At 42.8% G+C, this 17,436-nt stretch overlaps 1 protein-coding gene across 1 annotated transcript; it reads left to right on the top strand.

Moving 5' to 3' along the window:
• Positions 1-420: 420 nt before the first annotated feature.
• On the top strand, positions 421-17,338 carry LOC106610538 (scavenger receptor cysteine-rich type 1 protein M130). The gene is made up of 7 exons (XM_014209926.2): positions 421-671; positions 10,539-10,835; positions 14,126-14,431; positions 14,644-14,955; positions 15,478-15,798; positions 15,904-15,991; positions 16,178-17,338. The coding sequence occupies exons 2-7, from the start codon at positions 10,643-10,645 to the stop codon at positions 16,317-16,319; spliced, it is 1,362 nt and encodes a 453-aa protein (XP_014065401.1). The 5' UTR covers positions 421-671; positions 10,539-10,642; the 3' UTR covers positions 16,320-17,338.
• The last annotated feature ends 98 nt before the right edge of the window (positions 17,339-17,436 follow it).

Raw genomic sequence — 17,436 nt, 5'->3', positions numbered from 1 at the left:
GGCTCACTGGTTCCAACTGGCTCACTGGTTCTAACTGGCTCACTGGTTCTAACTGGCTCACTGGTTCTAACTGGCTCACTGGTTCTAACTGGCTCACTGGTTCACTGGTTCTAACTGGCTCACTGGTTCTAACTGGCTCACTGGTTCACTGGTTCTAACTGGCTCACTGGTTCTAACTGGCTCACTAGTTCCAACTGGCTCACTGGTTCTAACTGGCTCACTGGTTCCAACTGGCTCACTGGTTCTAACTGGATCACTGGTTTAAATTGCACCGATTGAAGCCAGGTTTCCAAAGTACATGTTGTCGGCTGGAGAGAATGCCTCAACATGTTCCATGTTGGCTGGTGTCCCAGAAGGCAGTTTTATGCAGAGTCACTGACTGAGGTTGTGTCCTGGTTGTGCAGGCTGACACAGGAAAAGCCTGACGCTTTATCAGACACATTACTGGCAGTGGCTGGAAAGAGGGGGGCGGGGGCTTTAGTGTGTCAATCATCCTCTACTTAGGCTCTCATTAGTTCATTGGACTGCTTTGGCTCCTCCCAGTGGTGTGTCTGTCTGTGGCTGTACGGTCCATATCCCCAAAGATCCTGTTCTCAGACACACATACAGGTCCTCTGTCTGCCTTCACAACAGTCCAACCAGACCAGAGGAGTGCTGTGAGCTGTGACAAGGTCAGAGGTCGTCTCGTCTACTAGCCGCTGTCAGAACTAACAGCTAACAGATTAACGTTACAAAGGTTTACGTTAGTTTTAGTTATTTTTGTTCACACCATAGCATCTGTTTGTTTACATCTAGTTCTGGTCCATAGCATCTGTTTGTTTACATCTAGGTCTGGTCCATAGCATCTGTTTGTTTACATCTAGCTCTGGTCCATAGCATCTGTTTGTTTACATCTAGGTCTGGTCCATAGCATCTGTTTGTTTACATCTACCTCTGGTCCATAGCATCTGTTTGTTTACCTCTAGCTCTGGTCCATAGCATCTGTTTGTTTACCTCTAGGTCTGGTCCATAGCATCTGTTTGTTTACATCTAGCTCTGGTCCATAGCATCTGTTTGTTTACCTCTAGCTCTGGTCCATAGCATCTGTTTGTTTACCTCTAGGTCTGGTCCATAGCATCTGTTTGTTTACCTCTAGCTCTGGTCCATAGCATCTGTTTGTTTACCTCTAGGTCTGGTCCATAGCATCTGTTTGTTTACATCTAGCTCTGGTCCATAGCATCTGTTTGTTTACATCTAGGTCTGGTCCATAGCATCTGTTTGTTTACATCTAGGTCTGGTCCATAGCATCTGTTTGTTTACCTCTAGGTCTGGTCCATAGCATCTGTTTGTTTACCTCTAGGTCTGGTCCATAGCATCTGTTTGTTTACCTCTAGGTCTGGTCCATAGCATCTGTTTGTTTACATCTACCTCTGGTCCATAGCATCTGTTTGTTTACCTCTAGCTCTGGTCCATAGCATCTGTTTGTTTACCTCTAGGTCTGGTCCATAGCATCTGTTTGTTTACATCTAGCTCTGGTCCATAGCATCTGTTTGTTTACCTCTAGGTCTGGTCCATAGCATCTGTTTGTTTACCTCTAGGTCTGGTCCAGAGCATCTGTTTGTTTACCTCTAGGTCTGGTCCATAGCATCTGTTTGTTTACATCTAGCTCTGGTCCATAGCATCTGTTTGTTTACCTCTAGGTCTGGTCCATAGCATCTGTTTGTTTACATCTAGGTCTGGTCCATAGCATCTGTTTGTTTACATCTAGGTCTGGTCCATAGCATCTGTTTGTTTACATCTAGGTCTGGTCCATAGCATCTGTTTGTTTACATCTAGCTCTGGTCCATAGCATCTGTTTGTTTACATCTAGCTCTGGTCCATAGCATCTGTTTGTTTACCCTCTAGGTCTGGTCCATAGCATCTGTTTGTTTACCTCTAGGTCTGGTCCATAGCATCTGTTTGTTTACATCTAGTTCTGGTCCATAGCATCTGTTTGTTTACCTCTAGGGGCCTGTTGCACAAAACTAGGATAAGGGATTAAGCCAGGATATCTTGGTGATCCTGGCTCAATTGATCCGTAATCCGGTTGCACTAAAGATGGATAGGGGGCAGGAGGATATGTTATGGTATAAATTACCATGGAGATTTATTCTGTGGAGCTAGCCTGCTCCAGACCAGGCTAAATTCCAGGATCTATTTAATCTCATCCCTAATGTCAGTCAGCAGTCACCACAAATGGAAACCAATAGTTATTTCACTGCTCACTATACATTGTTATCACATAACTAGACCCACTGTCATTATTTAAACGTTTGTGATCATTAATTTCAATGATTTTGGATAAAAAATAATTTTTAGATTATGTTGCTATCATTAGATAATTTACAGTTTCCCATAGACTATAAGGCTATATATAAAATGATAGAATATTAGGGCCACAGAGGGGAAAAAAACACAAGTAATAATATTGTAACCGGTTGTTTTAAAGGAGGACAGTTGTTAAAATGACAGATGTGGGGCATTTCGTGAAATTGTACTTCAGTATGGTTTCATAAACAAAGACATGCTGATGTGCCAGAATATTAAGTATCACATTGTCATAAGTATCAAAACTGTAAAAACAATATGTAGCTTTTCTGCAGAAAGAACCAGCCTCATAAATTTATGACTTTATCCTTTTTCTTCAGTGTGGCCCTAGTACTCTGTCATATAAACAAATACACATTCCATATGAATATAAAAACACAATGTGTAACATTATGTTCCTTTATTGAATAAGGACAAAACAAAGCAGGTAAACCATCAGCTCCTTTCGAAACTGAAGTCACAGTGACTACAAGATGGAAAGCACAGAATCCAAGCATATTATACAAAATGATACATACACATTCAAAGGTCTGTATATAACACACCCTGCATGTCTGCACACTAAAATAAATGCAGGACAAATCCATACACATCAACTGAACAGACAAATGAATGGATGCAGTAGCCTCCCTGCAGCCTTGTATTACACACAGTATACCGCACAAACATCATAAGAGGCCAAATTCGTAAAAAAACGAACCAAAAAAAAACCCAATTCCTCTGCCACCGCAGGACATATTTAACCAAAATTGAAAGCACACATACTAACTAAAATAATTCAACACATATTGGTCCCTCAGCAGCCGACCACTGTCGTCATCAGGGAAGATTGCCGGATTGTCCCAGTCCATGGCTGGTGGCACTCTGGGGGCCCTCTCCTTCCTCAGGCAGGCCACATTGTGGAGGACAGCACAAGCCACAGTAATATCACATGCCCTAACAGGGCTGACCCTTAATTTGTGAAGGCAGTGAAAGCGTGCCTTCAGGAGGCCAAAGGTCATTTCAACTCTGGCCCTGGTCCTGGCATGGGCATGGTTGTAGGCCTGCTGTGCTTCCTGGGGGTCTGTGAAAGGTGTCAGGAGAAAAGGCTGGCAGCCATACCCCCTGTCTCCCAGCAGCACACCAGAGAATTCACCTGTCAACACAAAATCTCATCATTACTACCTCATAAACACAGTGATATTCTTGACACAGCCATGATGGTTATAAATAGGGGTTGTGTGGCTTACCTTGTGATAGATTTCAGAGGCCCGAAAGATTCTGGAGTCATGGACTGAGCCAGGCCATTTTGCCACAACATTGCTGATCACACAGTCAGCATTGCAGACCATCTGAAATCATAAGATGAGGAATATTACACCAATCAATGCACATCACTGGCAATGCAGAGTGTTCGTCAATGGACAATATCAAAAAGTTATGTTCACCTGAACATTAATGCTGTGAAAGGATTTCCTATTCACAAAAATCGGCCTCATGGGCACCTGAGGGGGCTTTTATCCTTATGTGTGTGCAGTCCACTGCACCAATGACATTGGGGAAACCTGTCACACAAAGTAATGAGTATCCTACTATGTGTTAACAGTTGTCCTGTAATTTGTAGATCCTCTTACCTGCAATCCTATAGAACTCCTCTTTGATGTCACAGAGTCTTCTGTGGCCAGGGAAGGAGATGAAGACATCTGCTAATGCTTTGATAGCCAGACACACACTCCTTATTGTGCGGCAAATTGTGGCCTTGTTCAGCTGTTCTGCATCCCCCACTGAGTACAGGAAGGCTCCACTAGAAAAAAAAGCGCAAGGCCACACAAACCATTTGCTCCACACTCAGTGCATGGCTCCGTGCAGTGCGGTGCTTAATCCTGGGACCCAGTAGTCTGCATAGATACCTGATGCCATCTGCAGAAAACCTGTATCTTTCATATAGATGGTCATCAGGGAAGGCCAGTGGGTCCAACCGGTCCCTGAAGACCCTTTCTCGCCTGAAGGCTCTCCTCAGCACAAGTGCTTCTTCATCCACCACATCTCGCACGAATGGGCATGCCATTGTCAGAGCAGAAAGGAACACACAATTTTGGGCCTTCATATAGGCTAGTGGCCACACCTGGTGCTGGGGGGTGGGCAAAAGAGGGCGATGCCTTATAACGATGACTTGGTTGTACTGATTGCTGGGAAAATAAAAAAACCTTAGAAAGATGCCACCGTCCTGTGTGCTCACAATAAGAGCTCATATGTCATGGCTCACTTGACTTTACGAGAATATACCTAATTTTTATTTTGAGCTGTGTCATCTTCTTGGAGCTGGGGAGGAAAGAAAAATAATGATTAATACATTTGTGTTACAGTTAGCATACAGTGTACATTGAAGGCATATCTCACCTCCCTCTCAAGTTTTTTTATTTCAAGGTCCAGTTTCCTAATTGTCCTCTTTTTTATTTCGGACTCCAGTGCAAGATTTTCCATCTTTTTCTTCTTGTACTGAATGTCTATGTCTGCCAGTTCTATTTGGCGCCGGAGGTGGTTGCCATACAACTTTCTGATAGCTTGTGAGCTCTGTGAACACAATACAATTAGCGCAGCTGGAATTTGGCAGGATGTGGTGTCCTTTTATTAATACGCACTATGTTGCCAGGCTGGTTTTCCCACTGTATAGCATCTGGGTCCTGTAAAAGAAATTAGATTTTTTGATTTTGATGAGGACTCCTCACCATTGTAGAGTAAATAGTACTTTCACAGTCTTAACATGATACCTCATGCCTTCTGGAATCCAGAGAGATGGTCTCCTCCTCATCATCGTCTCCATCATGTGCTGTTGCTGCTGCACTGGGGCCTTCACCCTATCACATTTAATCGGATTCATATTGAAGCTAGTAGACAAGACATGCCAGGCCTACAGTATGCCTTTGATGGAGTACTCACTGGATCAGCATCGTCTGGTGCTTGTGCTGGTGGCTCTAACAGGAACACAGTGCTGCCAGACACTGCAAGGCAATAGGTAAACCAAAGTCAGACAGTCCAAATTGATTCAATATGAATGTGGTTGTATCCCATGTAGAGATGGAAGGACATACCTTGAATGAAGCGGGTGGCATCTTGGGAGGAACCTATGCTCGTCTCTTTCCCCCCAGGGATCCCCTCTAAGACGGGCCTGCCTTTATTTAGCTCCAAGGCCATGTCCTCTGCTGGGGTAAGGTCAGCCTTTGGTGACCCACCACCCGTGCCTTGTCTGTGGGTATTCTTTTTCACTGCTAAAACAGTACAGACAATGTGTGAGCAGGCACCTTCTGGGTACAATATATGCTTGTGCTTTGTTAAATATTAGTCAGGGACCATACCATTCTGCAGAATGTTCTTGTATTTGATTTTGACCTGCTGCCATGTCCGTTTTGGCCCGTTCATGTTTAATCTACACACACACACACACACACACACACACACACACACACACACACACACATTTAATGGAGTCACACTGCAAAGAATTACTTGGTATTTTTGTCTTGTTTTCAGTAAAAATATCAAAAAATCTATCATAGCTTTATACAGTGTGATGGAGTTACTTTACACAATTTCACTCATATCTGCAGTGCATTTCAATTAAAAAATTTAACCGTTTCATAATTACAGTACAACTGCATTTTTGGAGATGTGAATTAAATATTTGAATTGTAATTGTGATGTTTCAGCGGAGCGGTGACTGTGTAATTGTGCACTACTTACGCATTCAGGCGGTCTGCAATACTTTGCCACGCTTTTTCTCTTTGCTTTATCACTGTGGCGGTGTTGCCTTTCTTCTTAATTATATATTTTACCTCCTCGTATGCCTCCATGAGGATTTGTGCTTCCGACGGGGAAAAGTACGCGGCTCTAGTTGCCATGGTAAATCAGTTAATCTGTGATCTGTGGCGGGGTCTATTTGAGTGAGCCGTGAGCGCGCACCTATCCAGGATTGGTTTCACCTGGCTTAATGAATCCGTGTCTGCTCATCCTGGCTTGGTCTTTGTGCAACCAATTAAGCCTGGACGCACATGTTTTGGCTTCATTGAGCTCAGCTGAGTCATTTATCCCGGATGTCTTAATTCTACTTTTGTGCAACAGGCCCTAGGTCTGGTCCATAGCATCTGTTTGTTTACCTCTAGGTCTGGTCCATAGCATCTGTTTGTTTACATCTAGGTCTGGTCCAGAGCATCTGTTTGTTTACCTCTAGGTCTGGTCCATAGCATCTGTTTGTTTACCCTCTAGGTCTGGTCCATAGCATCTGTTTGTTTACATCTAGGTCTGGTCCATAGCATCTGTTTGTTTACCTCTAGGTCTGGTCCATAGCATCTGTTTGTTTACCCTCTAGCTCTGGTCCATAGCATCTGTTTGTTTACCCTCTAGGTCTGGTCCATAGCATCTGTTTGTTTACCCTCTAGCTCTGGTCCATAGCATCTGTTTGTTTACCTCTAGGTCTGGTCCATAGCATCTGTTTGTTTACCTTTAGGTCTGGTACATAGCATCTGTTTGTTTACCTTTTGGTCTGGTCCATAGCATCTGTTTGTTTACACCTAGCTCTGGTGGTTGAGGTATGTCCTCAAAAATGTCATCGTATTAACACAATCATTTACCACCACAGAATCTTTATCTCAATAATTCCCCCACCTGCAAATCAAAATGTGTTTACACGCACACACCCCCAGTCAGAGTGCAGTATAACTGAAGTGTTCTGCCAACACTGCATCCAAAATACGTTTTTTTAATGCAATAATTTTGCAGTGTAACTGCAGTTATCTGTAATTACTGCCTCCAAAATACCACAGTCGACTGCAATAACTGCACTTTTACTGCAGTTTCAAAACTGCAATCTTTTTTTGTAAGGGACATTAATGCATATTGCAACAATAACAGCTGTTGATAATAGATGTCATGCTCAATGTCATATACATTTGCAGTTTTGAAAAATATTTGGTTTGAGGTAGGCTACTGTAGGCCTAGTTGAAATCCTGCAAACAGGTATTTGGAAACATCAGTAATGCTAAATTAGCATCATAAAGTAGCCTAATAAATATTCACCTCCATATAGTCTCATTTGGTTTACGTTCAAATTCATATCACTAGGCTACATACGTGAATAACCTACCTCGTTCTTATCTCTGTCAAATCGAATGGAGTAGGCCTATACTAGGGTTTGCGAGACATCACTGTTTTTGTTCGTTAGGTAGACCTAGTCTACAATATACAGTTGAAGTCGGAAGTTTACATACACTTAGATTTGAGTCATTAAAAGTTGTTTTTCAACCACTCCACAAATTTCTTGTTATAAACTATAGTTTTGGCAAGTTGGTTAGGACATCTACTTTGTGCATGACACAAGTCATTTTTCCAACTATTGTTTACAGACAGATTATTTCACTTATAATTCACTGTATCACAATTCCAGTGGTCAGAAGTTTACATGCACTAAGATGACTGCGCCTTTAAACAGCTTGGAAAATGTCAGAAAATTATGTCATGGCTTTAGAAGCTTCTGATAGGCTAATTGACATCATTTGAGTCAATTGGAGGTGTACCTGTGGATGTATTTCAAGGCCTACCTTCAAACTCAGTCCCTCTTTGGTTGACATGATGTGAAAATCAAAAGAAATCAGCCAAGACCTCAGAAAAACAATTATAGACCTCCACAACTCTGGGTCATCCTTGGGAGCAATTTCCAAATGCCTGAAGGTACCACGTTCATCTGTACAAACAATAGTATGCAAGTATAAACACCTTGGGACCACTCAGCTGTCATACCGCTCAGGAAGGAGACGCGTTCTGTCTCCTAGAGATGAATGTACTTTGGTGTGAAAAGTGAAAATCAATCCCAGAACAACAGCAAAGGACCATGTGAAGATGTTGGAGGAAACAGAAACAAAAGTATCTATATCCACAGTCAAACAAGTCCTACATCGACATAACCTGAAAGGCCGCTCAGCAAGGAAGAAGCCACTGCTCCAAAACCGTCATAAAAAAGCCAGACTACGGTTTGCAAGTGCACATGGGGACAAAGATCGTACTCCTTGGAGAAATGTCCTCTGGTCTGATGAAACAAAAATAGAACTGTTTGGCCATAATGACCATTGTTATGTTTGGAGTAAAAAGGGGGAGGCTTGCAAGCTGAAGAACACCATCCCAACCGTGAAGCACGGGGGTGGCAGCATCATTTGTGGGGGTGCTTTGCTGCAGGAGGGACTGGTGCACTTCACAAAATAGATGGCATCGTGAGGTAAGAACATTATGTGGATATATTGAAGCAACATCTCAAGACATCAGTCAGGAAGTTAAAGCTTGGTCGCAAATGGGTTTTCCAAATGAACAATGACCCCAAGCATACTTCCAAAGTTGTGGCAAAATGGCTTAAGGACAACAAAGTCAAGGTATTGGAGTGGCCATCACAAGGCCCTGACCTCAATCCTATTGAAAATTTGTGGGCAGAACTGAAAAAGTGTGTGCGAGCAAGGAGGCCTACAAACCTGACTCAGTTACACCAGCTGTCAGGAGGAATGGGCCACAATTCACCCAACTTATTGTGGGAAGCTTGTGGAAGGCTACCCGAAACATTTGACCCAAGTTAAACAATTTAAAGGAAATGCTACCAAATACTTATTGAGGGTATGTAAACTTCTGACCCACTGGGAATGTGATGAAAGAAATAAAAGCTGAAATAAATCATTGTCTCTACTATTATTCTGGCATTTCACATTCTTAAAATAAATTGGTGATCCTAACTGACCTAAGACAGGGAATTTTTACTCGGATTAAATGTCAGGAATTGTGAAAAACAGAGTTTAAATGTATTGGGCTAAAGTGTATGTAAACTTCCAACTTCAACTGTACAATAGGCTACTGCTTAATGGACATGTCAACTACTGATATTACTCTAAATCAGATTCAGTATACCCAATATACAGTAGGCTACTGCTTAATGGACATGTTATCTAATTATATTACAGTAAATCAGATTCAGTATAAACCATTGATTCTTGAATAATATAACTTATTTATGCCTCATGAGATATGTTTGTTTTATAATTTTAGACTTTGTAAACAAGTAATGAATAGCTGTGTGTGTGTGTGTGTGTGTGTGTGTGTGTGTGTGTGTGTGTGTGTGTGTGTGTGTGTGTGTGTGTGTGTGTCATTGTGTAACAAACTGGAGAGATATTAACCCAATTTATGTCCATTTCATCATCTTGAGGACAACTAGTACGTCAATAATCTATGGATCTTGATGTCAGTGATTTAAGATATGGGTAAATTCCACTCACAGGGCTGTGCTCTGAGCAACTTCCTGTCTTTTTGCTTTCTAAAACGGATCAGAACTTAACGGTGAGAGGCGGAGGTAAAAAACAGGAGGATGCCATATCAGTGAGACTGAAGAAGGGCGTCATATGATAGAAGTGCTGCAAGTTCAGTTCACTCTTCAGTCTGTAGGCTACAGCTCAGTATTTAGACAGTAGACCTGTAGGCTGTAGCTCAGTATTTAGACAGTAGACCTGTAGGCTACAGCTCAGTATTTAGACAGTAGACCTGTAGGCTACAGCTCAGTATTTAGACAGTAGACCTGTAGGCTACAACTCAGCATTTAGACAGTAGACCTGTAGGCTATAGCTCAGTATTTAGACAGTAGACCTGTAGGCTACAGCTCAGTATTTAGACAGTAGACCTGTAGGCTATAGCTCAGTATTTAGACAGTAGACCTGTAGGCTATAGCTCAGTATTTAGACAGTAGACCTGTAGGCTATAGCTCAGTATTTAGACAGTAGACCTGTAGGCTATAGCCCAGTGGAGCCCCAGTTTGAAAACGATATGACACCTGTCTTGATGCTGATTATCCTGTACTGGAGCTCAGGTAGTTCAATTCTGTTTATTATATATTATCAGTGCGTTCCAAATGGAACCCTATTTCCTATATTGTGCACTGCATTTGAGCAGGGCCCAGTGGGTCAGTAGTGCATCATATAGGGAATAGGATTCCATTTGGATTTAACCTATGTACTGTGTCTGTGTTCAGTTAATTGCTCTGCACATACAAACACACACACACACACACACTCACACTCACACACATGTACAGGTACACGTGCACGCCCACACACACGCATGCAAACCCATGCACAAGCACACACACCTTTAACATTTTTAAATGTAACATCCGTCCTCTGTCCTGTCCCTAGTGTACACAGCTGATGTCCCAGTCAGACTGGTGGGTGGGTCCAACAGCTGCCATGGGGAAGTGGAGATCTTCCTCCATGGAGAATGGAGGAAAGTGTGTGACTCCATGGATTCTCTGTTAGACGAGGTGAAAGTGGTGTGTAAACAAATGGACTGTGGGTACCCTTTACACAGATACTCATCGTCGTCTGGGCTTAGAGGGCAAGCTGTAAAGTGCTCAGGTAATGAGTCTACACTTGGAGAGTGTCTAGTCAGCCCAGAAGCTGAACGCTGTTCATACGTTGGTGTAGCTTGTTCAGGTGAGTGATTCTCAGGTATTTCATCTCAATAAGTCAGGCTGTTCTAGTTTCTATTGGCCATCTGTGTATATTCTGTTTAAGACGTCAGGTTTTTGCGATTGCTTACACACTTGCTGTGGAATTTGGCTCATTTTGTCAAAACTCTATACACAAGCCAAATAAGACACAACACTTGGACAACATCTCACTTATGTCAAAATGAAACTCTGCAATCAAAACCTAACAATCCTTTTTCAAAATGGCATTTTTGCAACAAAATGATACACACATGCACCATCTCATTTACTCTTTCAAAGCAGCAACAACACACTGATGTACTTTATACAAAACACTGCTGTCTTTAGTACTTTGTATACCTTTTCAATTTTCTCATACAGGCATCTGTGAAAGATTGTTCCAGTACAATACATCTACTCACATTTCAATGAACACAAAAATAGAAAGGTTTCAGAAAAAAATATATACAGCTTATTTTTTTGCCATTGCAGGTTTTTACAACAGAAAAAAGAAAATTAGAATTACAGTACAGTAATCAATACAATGTTACTGTAAACTCATAGAAACAAAAATAATTACAGTAAAATTACAAAAAATAGTATTGTAGGGGATGGGGTGGATAGTTTATGGATCCCGCCTTCGGTTAGGGTCAGGCCACATCACCTCATCCACATCACAAGCAATGCCATCACTAGACAATGGGGAAAATATCGCCTTATCCAACCCTGGACTAACCCCACCTCAATGTCTCCGCATGCCTCTTCCATTGCTGCAGAAGAGGCAGGCAGGCACGTGATTGGCGGTCATACACTTTCCAACACCAAGCCAAAAATTATTCCTCAATCAGATTGAGAAAAGGGGGCAAGTATACAACTGTGAAGTTATTGTGGTTGGTGAACCAGTCCCTGACCAGAGCAGCCCTGTGGAAACTATTATCCCAGATGACAACAAACCTGGGCTGCTCTGGTCCGTCCTGTACAACTGCATTATGTAGTGCATCCAGAAATATGATTATGTGTGCAGTATTGTAGGGACCTAGGGTGGCATGGTGATGGAGAACTCCTTGCAGACTAATTGTGGCACACAAGGTGATATTTCCCCGCGATGCCCAGGGACATCCACAATGGCCCTTGTTTATAAAAAATGTTTTACCCCTTTTTCTCCCAAATGTTGTGGTATCCAATTGGTAGTTAGTCTTGTCTCATTGCTGCAACTCCCGTACGGACTCGGAAGAGGTGAAGGTTGAGAGCCGTGCGTCCTCCGAAACACAACCCAACCAAGCTACACGGCTTCTTGACACAATGCCTATTTAACCCGGAAGCCAGACGCACCAATGTGTCGGAGGAAACACCGTACACCTGGCGACCGTGTCAGCATGCACTGCGCCCAGCCCGCCACAGGAGTCACTAGTGCGCAATGGGACAAGGACATCCCTGCTGGCCAACCCCCCCCCCGCCAACCGAGCCGATTGTGCGCCGCCCCATGGGTCTCTCGGTCACGGCCGGCTGCGACAGAGCCTGGACTCGAACCCAGAATCTCCAGTGGCACTGCCTTAGACCACTGCACCACTCGCGAGACCCTCACAACGGCTCTTTGTCCTATAAAAACGGCCCCGACGCCTGGTTTTAGCTAGATTGAATCCAGATTCATCAATGAAAATGAACTCATGAGGCTGTGCAGCTGCGTCAAAGTCCAGGACTCTCTGTAACAGAAAATGCACACACTGTACTGTGAATATGGTATAACTCAAAACACAGGACTACAATGTCTACATTTTCACACAAGGATGGGGGTGGGTGAGGTCAGACATATTCAGTCAAAACTACAGGCAAGGCAGGTGGCCCCACAGACACCACCCCCCCCTCAGACAAAGCAGTATCTATGCAGTGCCAATAGGACCCAATCTACTGCCATTACTGTATAGTACAGTGACACTTGCACAATCATAATGGTCTTGGAGTCTAACTCTGTTCTTCTCAAATGGAACCCTGTACAGCTGCTTCATCGGAAGTTGGTGTTGACGCAAGATGCGGCAGTGTTGACATACTGACACAGTTGATATTATGGAATGTTGTGTGATCTGCCATGATTTGCTCTCGTGGTTGATGTAGGCAGATGGTGTTGTTTGCCAACACTAGATTGACAATGGCCAGTTCCTGTTCATGGGTGAACAGACGTTGTCTTCCACCCTCAGGGGGTCGTCTGGCAGTTCTATAAAAAAATGCAAGAAGATGATGTCATTGGTTAGGTTGTTTTTACATACTGTACTGTCATACTGTACTACATGTACTTCACAGTACTATACTTTATTTTTTTCACTGAGGAGCATAGACCTAATATTGTAGGACTACATTGTATTGTACTGTGATGCAGAATGACGTGCAACAATTCCATAGATACAGTCTAATGTAGAAAGTTGAAGACATACCCGTTCTCCAGTCTAAATGTCCATCTTATGGATGCTACCGTGTAGCGACTAATGTCGTCAGAAATATGTCTTTGTCTAATGCCTGGTCCCCTTTGTTCTTGTTCTTTACCTCTACCTCTACCTCTACCTCTACCTCTACCTCTACCTCTACCTCTACCTCTTACTGCATCCATGTTTGCAAAGTTCTCACAAAAGAGGTGCGCTTACCTGTCTATTTGTAGTGCTAAGGCTCAGACTAATTGGTGTTCAATTACTGTAGAAGTGTTTTCATGTGTGTGTGGGGGTGTTGCCAATTTCAGGTATGTTTGATTTTGAATAGAAGTGTTTTCCCAATGATTGCAAGAGATTTCATTCTTGAATGAAGTGTCTAATGTAAAAAACAGTGTAGTGTTTTGCAAGTGTGTTGCAGAATTGCAAACAAAGTGCAAAGCAGAAAATGTGTTTGTACTTTTGGTGCCTTTGTTTAAGGGATGGTTGCAAAAGTTAAGGTTTTGATGCTTTTGTCTAAGCATTCACTTTCAGTGTGTAAGCAATCGGCAAAAACTGTAAACAGAATATCCAGTGTTTGTTAAGAGAGAGGGGAGGAGGGGGAGAGAGAGGAGGGGAGGGAGAGAGAGAGGGGGAGATGTTTGGAGAGAGGGAGAAGGAGATAGATGGGGAGGGATGATCATTGCACTCTTGATTTCTAAGAAAAGGGTTTTCATTGATACACACACAGGTACACACAAACCACACACGTACACACATTCAGCCAATCAAAAATTAGCTGATTAGAAATCCCAGGTGTGCTAGAGGATTGACAACCTGCGGATAACAGAATCAACAACACAACTGATCGATTGTTCCTTCATCTGTTTTTCCTCAGACTTTGTGCGGCTTGTGGGTGAAGAGAATGCATGCTCTGGTAGATTGGAGGTGAAGTCCAATCAGTCCTGGGCCTCAGTGTGTGAAGCTGACTTTAACTGGCAGGATGCAGAGGTAGTTTGTTGGGAGCTTCTCTGTCCAGATCTTTCTGCTCTACAGGGGGGGCTCTATGGAGAAGGTGAGGGTCAGACCTGGGATAAAGAGTTCCAGTGTAAAGGCAATGAGTCCCTTCTCCTGGACTGCAGCACCGCAGCCAGAGAAAAGAAGAACTGCACACATGGAAATTATGTGGGACTCAACTGCTCAAGTAAAGGAGTCTTTCTTTCAGATGTCACAAATCAAACAACACTATGTTGTTGCTTATTTTATTTTTCTGCTTTCAGAGCAGTACATGTACCCCTCTCTCTCTCTATCTCTCTGACTCTATCTCTCTCACACATTCTTTCTCTCTTTGTCTCGCTCTCTCTCTCTGACTCTCGCTCTCTCTCTGACTCTCCCTTTCTCTATCTCTCTGTCTAGCTACACTACTCGGTCTGTTGCAGGGAGGGAGTAGGTGTGCAGGGAAAGTGGTTTTACATCATTTGGGTGGGGCCACAAAAGCGGGAACTGACTGGGACATCAATGAAGCAACTGTGGTGTGCAGACGGCTGGACTGTGGTTCTGCAGTTTCAGCAACACGAGGCAGTTACTTTGGGAGAGGATCTGGATTAGTCACACAGATTTATTTTTCATGCAGAGGATCAGAGTCTGAACTGCGTCGATGCCCATACTCATACGCTGGCTTCGGAAGTTTTTCTCATGACGGAGACGATGCCGGTGTGGTCTGTTCAGGTAAGACTTGTTGGTTAGATGGTGTGGAGTTGTTTGTCTTTTTACTGAGTCACTCTTGTTGTACATGATGTAACAGCTTTCTGAAGTGAGGAGGAGAAGTTTCCTTTGATAGTACATTTACAGACACTTTTCAGGTTTCAGGTTCTAGCATTGTATTGATACTCGGGAAACATATTTGTTTTGTGTGTTTGACTATTTCCGTGATAGTTTGGCTCCATTTAAACTATCAGAAAAACTGTACTATTGCATTAAATCATGACTAATTAATCAAATAGAAATCCTCAATTTCTCCTTACGCTCCCCGGGATCAACAGAACTGCTATTGTATTTTAAAGTCTATAAGTTGCTGTAGGCCCTTCATCTTTGAAATAGAATAACAATAAACCTCATAAACAGGGTAGGTATCTATTTGTGTTGATCTGTATGGGAGGGTGTTATTAATCACTTACACTTACTTCCACATCGATGATGTCATCACATCTAAATTAGGAAAGTCATTAGATGTTCCATCCTCTTCTCCAGATCTCCTGGTCCAGCCTGATATCTCCCTGAATGTCTCAACGGAAGGGGTGTCCAGGGGCTACCCGGGGCCTGAGCTGTTATGGGGCCACAGCTTCACCATCACCTGCTCCACTCAGCCACAGTACCCAGGAGGCTCCTTCCTCCTCACGCTCCCCGGGATCAACAGAACCCAGACCCAGCCAGCTGTCAATCACTCTGCTGCCTTCCTCTTCCCTGCTGCAGACGACTCCCACCAAGGAAACTACAGCTGTGTTTATAAGAATGATGTTTTCTCTCATAACTTCTCCTCTGAGAGTGAGCTCCTCTCTCTGACCGTAACAGGTACCTGAACATGAACCAGACGTAACTTTAACTGACAGACTCTGATTCACAGATGGTTCTGATGCTAATCACTAGGATGCTAACCAATACGCGTCTCTGTTCCAGCCTCTCCTCTGCCAGCTGTCATCATCAGACTGGTCATAGTGCTGCTGACCACCACCGCTATGTTTCTGCTCTGCAAGTCAAGAGCCAGGTAATAGAGGTTGAATACGAACTAGCTGGGAGATGGACTGTGTGTGTGTGTGTGTGTGTGTGTGTGTGTGTGTGTGTGTGTGTGTGTGTGTGTGTGTGTGTGTGTGTGCTTGCATTCGTGCGTGCTTGCGTGTGTGTATTGATATTCCTTTCGGTAAACAGTAGTCTCCTGGTGCTGTCTTTTTAGGTCAGTAGGTGTCAACAGAGAGCTGGATAGCGTTGCGTGGAGGGGTTGCCCCTGCATCCCAGGAGGGAGGGCTGCTGGCAGAGAGAGGGGAGAGCAGCTCAGAGGACAGGAGGAAGAGGACGAGCAGGAGGCAAGTCTTTGAACACACTGCCCAAGATCAGGTTACACACACACACACACACACACACACATCTCCAGAATAAGCTATCTAAGATGTAGGTCATTTCCATTGACTAAATTCTGAGTAATTTCCACAAAATTAGGAAATGGACATGAGTTGGGTTGGGTGCTGCATTTCTAACTTTTAATATCTCTCCAGTTTGTCCGTACACATATACACACACACACACACACACACACACACACACACACACACACACACACACACACACACACACACACACACACACAGACAGATCTTCAGAATAATCAATGTAAAGATATAGGTAATTTCCACAGTTCTGAGTACAGTATGTCTTGACTCATTTCCTGCATATAAAACCCTGATCAGATACTAGCTGGGACTGGTGGGGGTGTGAGAAAGAAAGGTGTAGAGAAAATATAAATGATGGGAAAAAAATTATACGTGATTTTAATTTCATATTTTGGCAACTTTCTCATCAAAATTTACTCATAGCTCTTTTCTTGAATTACAGATTTGTACACATGTTGCAGTTTGGTGCTGCTTTGCATAATTAATGTATCCTATATCCCATAACCTGTGTTTTTACAAATGTATGGTTGTCGCAAATGTCACCCTATTTTGACCAGTGCCTTATAGTGCAGTATGTATGGAAAGTGCACTAAAATAATTCATGCTTGTGTAAATAATGTTTTTGTTTTTTATCAAATAAACTATGTTATCAGTGCATAGTACACACATATGAGTTTGTACAAGTGTAAGACTGATACAGCTACTGTAAACTGTACATTTTCCGATTTAAAATTTCATTAATATTTACTTTAATATTGATGTTACTAGTTTTTTTTTATTTTTTATATTAGCTACAGATGATGGTAACTACCACATAGGACATACTGTATGTTATGCGTATCCAGAATGCTTTGCTTTTATTCATTGATTGGCCTATCTGGTAAAGAAAAGGTCATTGATGTTACAGAAAACATTTAACTGATTCAGAAAATAAAACTTTAATTCTTGTGTGTTGTATTTTTATCAAATAAACCACCTTACTTTACAATGCATGTTGGTGTTGGGTTAATGCGCAACAAATGGTAATTACGGTAAAGAACCCATC

Source organism: Salmo salar, chromosome ssa04, assembly GCF_905237065.1.
Source record: "Salmo salar chromosome ssa04, Ssal_v3.1, whole genome shotgun sequence".
NCBI classification, from domain to species: domain Eukaryota; kingdom Metazoa; phylum Chordata; class Actinopteri; order Salmoniformes; family Salmonidae; genus Salmo; species Salmo salar.
This window is presented reverse-complemented; position numbering and strand designations above follow the sequence as displayed.

Coding starts and splice junctions, on each gene's coding strand:
- LOC106610538 (XM_014209926.2), top strand. CDS start 10,643: ATGGATTCTCTGTTAGACGAGGTGAAAGTGGTGTGTAAACAAATGGAC. Junction 14,432..14,643: donor TGTGGGACTCAACTGCTCAA/GTAAAGGAGTCT, acceptor CTCTCTGTCTAG/CTACACTACTCGGTCTGTTG. Junction 15,992..16,177: donor CTCTGCAAGTCAAGAGCCAG/GTAATAGAGGTT, acceptor CTGTCTTTTTAG/GTCAGTAGGTGTCAACAGAG.